We start from the raw sequence: 12500 nt of genomic DNA, 5'->3' as shown, positions 1-12500 counted from the left end.
CCTCAGGATTTTGATAAACGAGCTAACGGACGAATGAACTTAGCAGGCGAGATGAAAACATTCCTCAAATGTGTGAGACAGAAAGAAACAGTGACCTTTAAATCTGCCTATTTTTTCAAACCAGAACCAAAAACGCCAAAGGTGTTAAAGTTCCTCCTGATCACTTTCTAGCGACCTGAAGCCACCCGGTTACAGCGAATGAGCTTCCTCAGGGTTAGCGACTCTGTGTACTTTGTGTCTTTTTAGGAAACTAGCACACCTAATTCCCGAGCTGTATTGCATAATTCCGGCTTCTCGGAGGCTTGCTTGTGCTAGCAAATTTAGCAGATGTAAAAAAAAATTCTTTTCTCCCCCTTTCTTTGTTTAAACTCACAAAGACACTGGAATAGAATTGACGACGTCAGGCCTGTGGAGAAAATGGGGCAGCGCTAAAAATATTAGCCCACTTCTACAGAGCAGAGAGCAGAACACACACAGACACACACACACACACACACACACACACACACACACACACACACACACACACACAAAGCAATGGCAGTGGACATGGACATGGACATGGACAGCTCAGGATACTCTACAAAAACTGAACACAAAAACCTGAAGGAAAAGTCGAACTGGAGCAAGTCTGAACCTGGACTTATTGATGTTTATATACATTTATATTAGATTTTTGTAAGAAATAATACAAAAATAGTATTTAAATAGTCATTATAAATGTTTTTATAATATTTCTAATTTTAGGAATATAAAAAAGGGGCGCCATAGAAACGGTTGATTCTGGCGCCATCTTGTGGACAACCTAACTACATGCAAACCCGAATCCGGAAGTAGCGTATTTGAATTTGAAAGCATTAAATCTAATCACGAGTGAAAGAAAATTCAAACATTTGTAGCACTTGTTTATATTTGCAAATATGTAAATTTATTGCTTTGACAATTCGAGGTATTATTTTGTTACCAAACTGTCGTGTAATTTTATTTTTTACGTATTTAAACGTTTTTTATATACAAAATAAATATTGTTTTATTAAATATTGTTTCATTTTATAAAATATTTATAAATTTATTCTTTGTATTTATTGGTTTGTTTGTTGACTTCAATCGCAGTAGTTTCCAGGATACTGCGGTCATTTCCGCGTTTTACATTGGCCCGCTCTGATTGGCTACCCGCAAGTTACCCGGATCCGGAAGTAAGATTTGGTGTCGGAGAACGAGGCCAAAAGCAACTGTTTTTATTTTTCTGCCTGTTTTACGGAAACCCCGCCTCCCACTGCATGATTGGCTAGTGGTGTGTCGTGTTCCGCGCTCTGATTGGTTTAAATCCCTAGATCGTGGCTTTTGGTTGTGAAACTACCCAATCAGTAAGTAGGAGGCGGGGTTTGTGTGAATACGGGTGGGTAAAAACACCGGGAAGGGAAAAAAAAAAAAAGCTGTCATGTTTTGACAAGGAAAGAAGTGAAAGGGAAAAGTCGGACATTTTGCGGTTTGGGATAAAAATACACAACATTCGACCGTTTTTAAATTAAAACCACAGAAGCGCCGAGGTGAGTGTCTGGCAGATGTGTACTGGGTTTAGTTAAATAAAGTTTGATTCAGCTAGCCTGCAAGCTGAAGTCTCGTTAGCTATGCTAGGTGCTAGCCCGGGAGTTAGCGCTGCGTCCGGAACTTTGGATGAACGCGTATAAAATTGTAGAAAAACGACCGAATGATACTAAAATAACAAAAACATTTACTGAGTGAAATATAAATGTAAAGCCGCATGTGCCTGAGACGGCAGGGGGGCTAAGCTAGCAAAGCTAAACTGGGCGCTGCTGACTAGCATTAAAATGACGTCAACACGGTTAAACTAGCAGGCGAGTCCCCACCGGAAATGACATCACCAGGTGATCATGTTTATGATCCTGATGATGATTGTGATCAGGTCTCGGAGGAAGTGAAAAGCTGAATTTGGACACTGTGCCATAAGGCTGTGGTGATGAATCTGTTATTCTGAATTATACTGAACTGAATTATACTGAAAGGATGAAATATGTTGTTGTAAGATGAATGAGACTCATGACGTGGTTCTCTTGAGTAGCTTTTTAAACCTCTGTACAAAAATACTTATGTTCTTGTTTCAGACCGACCCCCGGTCATCTGTCGGTGTCTGAGCGTCAGGATCCACGTCGTCATGGCGGGTCGACCCAACGGGCCGGCTGCGGGGAATAAGATCTGCCAGTTTAAGCTGGTTCTGCTGGGCGAGTCGGCCGTTGGGAAGTCCAGTCTGGTCCTGCGCTTCGTCAAGGGCCAGTTCCACGAGTACCAGGAGAGCACCATTGGAGGTTCTCGATCCTTCTCCTGCGATGGCTTTTATTACAGATGAAAGGATAAAACGGACTGATCACGATGTTTTGTTTGTTCCTGTGTGTTTGGTGTACAGCGGCGTTCCTCACGCAGACCGTCTGTCTGGACGACACGACAGTGAAGTTTGAGATTTGGGACACAGCCGGACAAGAACGCTACCACAGCCTGGCGCCGATGTACTACAGAGGAGCTCAGGCTGCCATCATCGTCTACGACATCACGAACACGGTGCGGGGAAACGCAGCTCACTCCATCATTCACTCATTCACTCACTCTTTCACTTGCTCGCTCACTCATTCATTTGCTCGCTTACCCACATTCACTTTTTTATTCACTCATTCGCTCACTCACTCATTCAGTTGTTTATTTACTCACTCACTCGATCACTCTCAGATTCTCTCACTTACCTCTTTACACACTCATTATTTTTCCATTCCTGCAGTTTCTCACTCTCTCTGTGTGTGTGTGTGTGTGTGTGTGTAGGACACATTTGCACGAGCGAAGAACTGGGTAAACGAGTTGCAGAAACAGGCGAGTCCCAGCATTGTAATCGCTCTGTCTGGCAATAAAGCTGATCTCGCTAACAAGAGAGCCGTCGACTTCCAGGTACCTGTGTGTGTGCGTGTGTGTGCGTGCATGTACGTGTGCACGCGCGTAGGTGTGTACGTGCGTGCGTGTACGTGTGCACGCGCGTATGTGTGTGTGTACGTGTGTGTGTGTGTGTGTACGTGTGTGTGTGTGTACGTGTGTGTGTGTGTACGTGTGTGTGTGTGTACGTGTGTGTGTGTGTACGTGTGTGTGTGTACGTGTGTGTGTGTACGTGTGTGTGTGTGTACGTGTGTGTGTGTGTACGTGTGTGTGTGTACGTGTGTGTGTGTACGTGTGTGTGTGTACGTGTGTGTGTGTACGTGTGTGTGTGTACGTGTGTGTGTGTGTACGTGTGCGTGTGTGTACGTGTGCGTGTGTGTACGTGTACGTGTGTGTACGTGTACGCGTGTGTGCGTGTACGCGTGTGTGCGTGTACGCGTGTGTGTGTGTGTACGCGTGTGTGTGTGTGTACGCGTGTGTGTGTGTGTACGCGTGTGTGTGTGTGTACGCGTGTGTGTGTGTGTACGCGTGTGTGTGTGTGTACGCGTGTGTGTGTGTGTACGCGTGTGTGTGTGTGTACGCGTGTGTGTGTGTGTACGCGTGTGTGTGTGTGTACGCGTGTGTGTGTGTGTACGCGTGTGTGTGTGTACGCGTGTGTGTGTGTACGCGTGTGTGTACGCGCGTGTGTGTGTACGCGCGTGTGTGTGTACGCGCGTGTGTGTGTACGCGCGTGTGTGTGTACGCGCGTGTGTGTGTACGCGCGTGTGTGTGTACGCGCGTGTGTGTGTACGCGCGTGTGTGTGTACGCGCGTGTGTGTGTACGCGTGTGTGTGTGTACGTGTGTGTGTACGTGTGTGTGTGTGTACGTGTGTGTGTGTACGTGTGTGTGTGTACGTGTGTGTGTGTACGCGTGTGTGTGTGTACGCGTGTGTGTGTGTACGCGTGTGTGTGTGTACGCGTGTGTGTGTGTACGCGTGTGTGTGTGTACGCGTGTGTGTACGCGTGTGTGTGTACGCGTGTGTGTGTACGCGTGTGTGTGTACGCGTGTGTGTGTACGCGTGTGTGTGTACGTGTGTGCGCGTGTGCGTGTGCGCGTGTACGCGTGTGCGCGTGTGCGCGTGTGCGCGTGTGCGCGTGTGCGCGTGTACGCGTGTGCGCGTGTACGCGTGTGCGCGTGTGCGTGTACGCGTGTGCGTGTGTGCGTGTACGCGTGTGCGTGTGTACGCGTGTGTGTACGCGTGTGTGTGTGTGTACGCGTGTGTGTGTGTGTACGCGTGTGTGTGTGTACGCGTGTGTGTGTACGCGTGTGTGTGTACGCGTGTGTGTGTACGCGTGTGTGTGTGTACGCGTGTGTGTGTGTACGCGTGTGTGTGTGTACGCGTGTGTGTGTGTACGCGTGTGTGTGTGTACGTGTGTGTGTGTACGTGTGTGTGTGTACGTGTGTGCGTGTGTACGTGTGTGCGTGTGTGCGCGTGTGTGTGTGTGTACGCGTGTGTGTGTGTGTACGCGTGTGTGTGTGTGTACGCGTGTGTGTGTGTACGCGTGTGTGTGTGTACGCGTGTGTGTGTGTACGTGTGTGTGTGTACGTGTGTGTGTGTACGTGTGTGTGTGTACGTGTGTGTGTGTACGTGTGTGCGTGTGTGCGCGTGTGCGTGTGTGCGCGTGTACGCGTGTGCGTGTGTGCGTGTACGCGTGTGCGTGTACGCGTGTGCGTGTACGCGTGTGCGTGTGTACGCGTGTGCGTGTGTACGCGTGTGCACGCGTGTGTACGCGTGTGTACGCGTGTGTACGCGTGTGTACGCGTGTGTGTGTGTACGCGTGTGTGTGTGTACGCGTGTGTGTGTGTACGCGTGTGTGTGTGTACGCGTGTGTGTGTGTACGCGTGTGTGTGTACGCGTGTGTGTGTACGTGTGTGTGTGTGTACGTGTGTGTGTGTACGTGTGTGTGTGTACGTGTGTGTGTGTACGTGTGTGTGTGTACGTGTGTGCGTGTGTACGTGTGTGCGTGTGTACGTGTGTGCGTGTGTACGTGTGTGCGTGTGTGCGCGTGTACGTGTGTGCGCGTGTGCGTGTGTGCGCGTGTGCGTGTGTGCGCGTGTGCGCGTGTGCGCGTGTGCGCGTGCGCGTGTACGCGTGTGCGTGTGCGCGTGTACGCGTGTGCGTGTGTACGCGTGTGTGTACGCGTGTGTGTGTGTGTACGCGTGTGTGTGTGTACGCGTGTGTGTGTGTGTACGCGTGTGTGTGTGTACGCGTGTGTGTGTACGCGTGTGTGTGTACGCGTGTGTGTGTGTACGCGTGTGTGTGTGTACGCGTGTGTGTGTGTACGTGTGTGTGTGTACGTGTGTGTGTGTACGTGTGTGTGTGTACGTGTGTGTGTGTACGTGTGTGCGTGTGTACGCGTGTGCGTGTGTGCGCGTGTACGCGTGTGCGTGTGTGCGTGTACGCGTGTGCGTGTACGCGTGTGCGTGTGTACGCGTGTGCGTGTGTACGCGTGTGCGTGTGTACGCGTGTGTACGCGTGTGTGTGTGTACGCGTGTGTGTGTGTACGCGTGTGTGTGTGTACGCGTGTGTGTGTGTACGCGTGTGTGTGTGTACGCGTGTGTGTGTGTACGCGTGTGTGTGTACGCGTGTGTGTGTACGCGTGTGTGTGTACGCGTGTGTGTGTACGTGTGTGTGTGTACGTGTGTGTGTGTACGTGTGTGCGTGTGTGCGTGTGTACGTGTGTGCGTGTGTGCGTGTGTGCGTGTGTACGCGTGTACGTGTGTGCGCGTGTGCGCGTGTGCGCGTGTGCGCGTGTGCGCGTGCGCGTGTACGCGTGTGCGTGTGTGCGTGTACGCGTGTGCGTGTGTACGCGTGTGTGTACGCGTGTGTGTGTGTGTACGCGTGTGTGTGTGTACGCGTGTGTGTGTGTGTACGCGTGTGTGTGTGTACGCGTGTGTGTGTACGCGTGTGTGTGTACGCGTGTGTGTGTGTACGCGTGTGTGTGTGTACGCGTGTGTGTGTGTACGCGTGTGTGTGTGTACGCGTGTGTGTGTACGCGTGTGTGTGTACGTGTGTGCGTGTGTGCGCGTGTGCGTGTGTGCGCGTGTACGCGTGTGCGTGTGTGCGTGTACGCGTGTGCGTGTACGCGTGTGCGTGTACGCGTGTGCGTGTGTACGCGTGTGCGTGTGTACGCGTGTGCACGCGTGTGTACGCGTGTGTACGCGTGTGTACGCGTGTGTACGCGTGTGTACGCGTGTGTGTGTGTACGCGTGTGTGTGTGTACGCGTGTGTGTGTGTACGCGTGTGTGTGTGTACGCGTGTGTGTGTGTACGCGTGTGTGTGTACGCGTGTGTGTGTACGTGTGTGTGTGTGTACGTGTGTGTGTGTACGTGTGTGTGTGTACGTGTGTGTGTGTACGTGTGTGTGTGTACGTGTGTGCGTGTGTACGTGTGTGCGTGTGTACGCGTGTGCGTGTGTGCGCGTGTACGTGTGTGCGCGTGTGCGTGTGTGCGCGTGTGCGCGTGTGCGCGTGTGCGCGTGTGCGCGTGTGCGTGTGCGCGTGTACGCGTGCGCGTGTGCGCGTGTACGCGTGTGCGTGTGTACGCGTGTGTGTACGCGTGTGTGTGTGTGTACGCGTGTGTGTGTGTACGCGTGTGTGTGTGTGTACGCGTGTGTGTGTGTACGCGTGTGTGTGTACGCGTGTGTGTGTACGCGTGTGTGTGTACGCGTGTGTGTGTGTACGCGTGTGTGTGTGTACGCGTGTGTGTGTGTACGTGTGTGTGTGTACGTGTGTGTGTGTACGTGTGTGTGTGTACGCGTGTGCGTGTGTACGCGTGTGCGTGTGTGCGCGTGTACGCGTGTGCGTGTGTGCGTGTACGCGTGTGCGTGTACGCGTGTGCGTGTGTACGCGTGTGCGTGTGTACGCGTGTGCGTGTGTACGCGTGTGTACGCGTGTGTGTGTGTACGCGTGTGTGTGTGTACGCGTGTGTACGCGTGTGTGTGTGTACGCGTGTGTGTGTGTACGCGTGTGTGTGTACGCGTGTGTGTGTACGCGTGTGTGTGTACGTGTGTGTGTGTGTACGTGTGTGTGTGTACGTGTGTGTGTGTACGCGTGTGCGTGTGTACGCGTGTGCGTGTGTACGCGTGTGCGCGTGTGCGCGTGTGCGCGTGTGCGCGTGTGCGCGTGTACGCGTGTGCGCGTGTACGCGTGTGCGCGTGTACGCGTGTGTGTGTACGCGTGTGTGTGTGTACGCGTGTGTGTGTGTACGCGTGTGTGTGTGTACGCGTGTGTGTGTGTACGCGTGTACGCGTGTACGCGTGTACGCGTGTACGCGTGTACGCGTGTGTGTGTACGCGTGTGAGTGTGTACGCGTGTGAGTGTGTACGCGTGTGCGTACGCGTGTGCGTACGCGTGTACGCGCGTGTGTGTGTACGCGTGTGTGTGTGTACGCGTGTGCGTACGCGTGTGCGTACGCGTGTACGCGTGTGAGTGTGTACGCGTGTGAGTGTGTACGCGTGTGCGTACGCGTGTGCGTACGCGTGTACGCGTGTGTGTGTGTACGCGTGTGTGTGTGTACGCGTGTACGCGTGTACGCGTGTGTGTGTACGCGTGTGAGTGTGTACGCGTGTGAGTGTGTACGCGTGTGCGTACGCGTGTGCGTACGCGTGTACGCGTGTGCGTGTGTACGCGTGTGCGTGTGTACGCGTGTGCGTGTGTACGCGTGTGTACGCGTGTGTGTGTGTACGCGTGTGTGTGTGTACGCGTGTGTGTGTGTACGCGTGTGTGTGTGTACGCGTGTGTGTGTGTACGCGTGTGTGTGTACGCGTGTGTGTGTACGCGTGTGTGTGTACGCGTGTGTGTGTACGCGTGTGTGTGTGTACGCGTGTGCGTGTGTGCGCGTGTGCGCGTGTGCGCGTGTGCGCGTGTACGCGTGTGTGCGTGTACGCGTGTGTGTGTACGCGTGTGTGTGTACGCGTGTGTGTGTGTACGCGTGTGTGTGTGTACGCGTGTGTGTGTGTACGCGTGTGTGTGTGTACGCGTGTGTGTGTGTACGCGTGTGTGTGTGTACGCGTGTGTGTGTGTACGCGTGTGTGTGTGTACGCGTGTGTGTGTGTACGCGTGTACGCGTGTACGCGTGTACGCGTGTGTGTGTACGCGTGTGAGTGTGTACGCGTGTGAGTGTGTACGCGTGTGAGTGTGTACGCGTGTGCGTACGCGTGTGCGTACGCGTGTGTGTACGCGCGTGTGTACGCGCGTGTGTGTACGCGCGTGTGTGTGTGTGTGTGTTGAATTGGGCAAACTGTCATTTTATGGGTGTGACGTGTGTACAGGAAGCGCAGGCGTACGCTGATGATAACGGCCTGCTGTTCATGGAGACTTCGGCCAAAACCGCCATGAACGTCAACGAGATATTTATGGCCATTGGTAAGTCAAAACACACACACACACACACACACACAAAATGCACACATTGTTATTTGCTTTACCACACATGTTTTTCTGAATAATAAAAAGGGGGCAGGGCTTCAGTTCAATCTCGTCAATTGGATTTATCTTTAGCTCCACCCCCTTTGGTTGGATAAAAAAAAACCCGATTGGCTAAAAGCTCCTTGCTGATTCTTCTCTGTCCTACAGCGAAGAAGCTGCCGAAGAGCGAGCCTCAAGCCGGCGGAGGCGGGACCAGCGGGCGGGGACGGACAGGCGTAGACCTCCAAGACTCCACCCATCAGAGCTCCACTGGCAAATGCTGCAACTGATTGGCCGGGTTTCGGGAAGCAGAGGGTCCAAACCGAGACACGGAGAAGCCGCAAGACGAGCGTCTGGCACTTATAGTGATGATGATGATGATTCCTTCAAAGATTATGTTTTTGATCATTTTTCATATAAGAAAATATAAGCTAACACTTCCTGTTTTTTCTCTTTTTCACTTCCTGTCCGGTTTATCCATATTTCATGAAAATACTAACAGATCCATGTCTCGAGGCTCATTTTATTATTATTATTATCGTATTTTTTTAACAGCTGTGAGGTTTTTCCGGTGGTGGGCGGAGGGCGCGCAACACTTTTTTTTCCTCCTTTCCCCTTTTCTTTCATTTCCTTTTTTTTTTTTTTTTTGGTGCGTTCCGTAACGATCTTAACAAAGGAGCTCACGCCGGGAATCTTCCACACGAATCATTTTGTACGCAAGCGAGTATTGTTTTTACTGCAACAGTGGACATCATGGCATTATTAACGGGGATTTTCTCTCTCTCTCTCTCTGTGTGTGTGTGTGTGTGTGTGTGTGTGTGTGTGTGTGTGTGTGTGTGTGTGTGTGTGTGTATGAACATTACCTCTGACACCTTTTTAACATTGTGGTTTTTCAATATGTAAAGAGGGAAATAATAAAAAAAAAAAAAGGAGGGAAACCCATGTGTGTACTGCGCTTTATGCTTCTCATTAAAAAAATCCAGGATCTATGAATATTTACGAGTATGCAAATTTCAAAAACTCAGCATCATACCACGAATGACCTTCGATGAACAGCGGCGTTACCGTGACGACCTCCTTCGATTCAGCGGTAAGTCAGCCGGGTCAGTTTACAGGTTCAGACCTAATAAAAGCCATGCAGGGTGATTCATGACATCACAACTCGAGTTGTAGCTCCACCCCCAAATATGCACAAATTTTTTAAACGATGATTTACGACAATTTTACTACTAATTGCAAATGAAATGTCAACAAATATCTATAAAGTTACAAGTAGTTGATGTGAGTTCCAGTGTAACTATGTAGTTTTTAGCTTAAAAGAGAGATTTCAACTCAAATTGACGAGGAATTGACTTGCTATAATTTATCCAATTTATTATTTTTCTCGAAATTCTACAAACCCAAACCCCATAATGACTATTTTTATTTACATATTTTATTTAATGTTTTCATTTTTATTTTAATCAGTTTAAGTGGTGCTTTATTCGATATAATAAATTAGTGTGTACAAAATGTATAACGTCTCTGCCTATATTAAGGTAACCACACACACACACACACACCTACACACCTGTGCATTCACCAAGCACCTTTTCTTCTTTTTTTTCTCACATCTCTTTTCTTTTCTCTCACATGTTCTAGCGCCCTCTAACGAAGGATACTGGTAATAACCACAGTAATCCTAATACATGACAAAATGTAAATGTTATTAATAATAAATAAAATAATAATAATTAAAAAAACCTCAAGCAGTTTTATGTTTTGCATTTCTTCAACCCACCAAATTTTGTGTACCATTGCACCGTTAATATATATACTTTTTTTCAACAATTTATATATATAGTTGTTGTATGTAGACGTGTTGCGGATCTTCTGTTGAAAACGTACCATTTGATTTGATTTCTGATCAAAGGAACGAAATGAACTAAATAACAAAAATAAATAAAAACGATTCATCGAGATTCAAAGAACCGAGTCCCCAAAATGATTCGATTTTCCAATCACTACTACAGGAACGGACTTATCACCACTTTGTGTTTCTAGGAGACGCGATTAAAAGGCGGACGCGCGTCCTCGATGTTCATTGGCTGAGTCTAGCAAGCATCGATTCGATTGGCCAAACGGCGGTCCTTCACTTCTAGAGTCTCGACTAACACAGGCTAAACTTTAGAAGCTTGGATGATTACAGGAGGATTTGTAGTGAAACGGATCCACGGGAGGCGTTCACATTAATCGCTGTATTCATCTAAGAAATTAATGTATATGCAAATATAAAACTGATAGGATACACGCTGCGCTCGTGCGACTTCCGGTTGTACATCTAAGAGACTTTAAGTGCTGCTAGCATATTGAGTTTGATAAGAGGCTCGCGCGCGCAGGTAGGAACACGATATTTTTTATGTCTTCAAATTAAAAATGATTAATTTCTAATGTCCCACGGTCTCTAAGATTCCCCGAAAGTGTGACAAATACACTTAAACGCGTTAGTGACGTTTATTAAGGTGCTAGCTGTCTGTTAGCCGGCTGTAGCTCGTGCTACATTTGCATACATTTGCATATATAATTTCATACATTTGCCTAAAAAGCCTTTCTGCTTCCTTCTCTTTTCGCTCACTACCCCTGTGCACTATATAGGGTGTGTTCATTCCCTGATCCAGTGCACTGCATGTCCCCTTGTGTAAGTGCACTATATAGGGTGTATACCTATACAGTGCTCGATACATTTATTAAGATTACAGTTATGTACACTACACTGGGTGGCATTTTATGACCTAGGCACCCTACATAGTGCACTATTTATCCACATTGAAGCTATTTGCTTGTTTAGGACCCTGGTGCACCTAGCTGTCCACTGTGTAGGGAATAAATGATTGATTTAGACACCCTATGTAGTGCACTGTGTGTCTATTAGGAAGCCTGATGGAGTTTAGGTACCCTCTGTAGTGCACCATATGGTTTTCAATGGTTTTTGAGAAGTCGGTTTCCTGTTAAGTGTTAGAAGTGGACTATGTTGTGCACTACAAAGGGTTACTTGTTCCACAAAGTGTTCTTTGTGTTAGATTTGTTTTGTCTAATAGTCTCTGTCTTTTGCCCTTGTTTCAGAAAATGTCCTTTCATCCTGGACGGGGATGTCCACGAGGGCGCCCTCCCCCTCAAAATTACCCCCCTGTCCCCCTGCGTTTTCCCCCTCCTCCGTCCCTTGCACCCTCTGTGCCCCCTCCTTATCCCTACGACCAGTCGACGCCCCACAGTTCCACGTACAACCCTCAATGCCTCAACTCCTACCTACCCAACATGCCACCTCGTCCCGATTTCCCTCCTTACCCTGTCCCAGCACCCTCACAGGGTCCACAGTGCCCCATGCGCCCTCCTTTCCCCCCTCCGCCGCTGCACCAGGGCTTTCCAGAACCCCCTAACTTCCCCCCACCCCCTTTGCCCATCCCTGCCGGTGGCCCTGCCTCTTCTCAGGGCTCGTATCCGTATGTTCCCCCTCCTCCACCTCCTCCACTCTCAATGCCTCCTTCTGTACCCTTTCAGCCTCCTTACTCAATGAATTATTCCCCTCAATCCCACCTACCGCCTCTACCCCCTAATTTCTATCCCCCCTCGGAATCTGGAGCTTTCAAGCCCATGGAGTATCTCCATAATTTCAAGACCGACAAGTCGCCCGAGCGGTCACGGCGGCACAAAAGCTACAGCTACAGTGGGTACAGCGGGCACGGGGAGCGCCGGGAGCGAGAAAGGAGTCCAGACAGGAGGCGGCAGGACGGAGGACGGTACCGCTTAGAGAACGAAAAAGGCCGGACCCCTCCGAGACACCGGAGCCGAGAGCGCAGCAGGTCAGTCAGGACACGGACACTTGCATGCGTATCGTGTACTTGTTAGCTTACTTACTTACGTTTGTCTCCTCTCAGGGAGCGTTTTCGTCACCGGGAGAGCAGAAGCTCGCCTCCCTCGGACCGGCACCGCAAACGAGCTTGCTCCCGCTCAGGAAGCAGAGAGAGAAAACGCGGCCGGATGGAGGACGACCGGGAAAGAGAGAGGGAAAAGGACAGGGACCGAGAACGAGAGCGGGAGCGGGAAAGAGAGAGAGACAGGAGGGCGGATGCAGCCGG

The 12500-nt window shown here is 50.1% G+C and overlaps 2 protein-coding genes and 1 long non-coding RNA gene across 3 annotated transcripts in view; 2 read left to right on the top strand and 1 right to left on the bottom strand.

The window, feature by feature from the left end:
* Positions 1–1471: 1471 nt before the first annotated feature.
* On the bottom strand, positions 1472–2252 carry LOC310734821. The gene is made up of 2 exons (XR_014536150.1): positions 2133–2252; positions 1472–1558 (listed from the first exon to the last, which is right to left on the bottom strand). It is a non-coding gene; the product is annotated as an uncharacterized lncRNA (long non-coding RNA).
* Positions 2177–9323, top strand: LOC310734818 (ras-related protein Rab-5C-like; the record flags this gene model as incomplete). Its single annotated transcript, XM_083557241.1, has 5 exons — positions 2177–2327; positions 2426–2577; positions 2833–2955; positions 8250–8343; positions 8554–9323. 5 exons carry the CDS (start codon positions 2177–2179, stop codon positions 8673–8675), a joined length of 642 nt encoding a protein of 213 aa, XP_083413367.1. The 3' UTR covers positions 8676–9323.
* Positions 9324–10428: 1105 nt separating this feature from the next.
* drosha (drosha ribonuclease III) overlaps positions 10429–12500 on the top strand; it is a 64386-nt gene continuing 62314 nt past the window's right edge. The window contains exons 1-3 of the mRNA XM_083557227.1: positions 10429–10763; positions 11488–12224; positions 12300–12500. The exon at positions 12300–12500 is cut by the window's right edge and continues 124 nt beyond it. Of these exons, the coding sequence (XP_083413353.1) occupies positions 11491–12224; positions 12300–12500 (935 nt within the window). The 5' untranslated portion in view covers positions 10429–10763; positions 11488–11490. The remainder of the gene's footprint in view (positions 10764–11487; positions 12225–12299) is intronic.

This window comes from Silurus aristotelis (genome assembly GCF_946808225.1).
Source record: "Silurus aristotelis genome assembly, chromosome: 12".
NCBI lineage: Eukaryota > Metazoa > Chordata > Actinopteri > Siluriformes > Siluridae > Silurus > Silurus aristotelis.
Note: the sequence above shows the minus strand (reverse complement) of the source record. Positions and strands in the feature narration are given on the sequence as shown.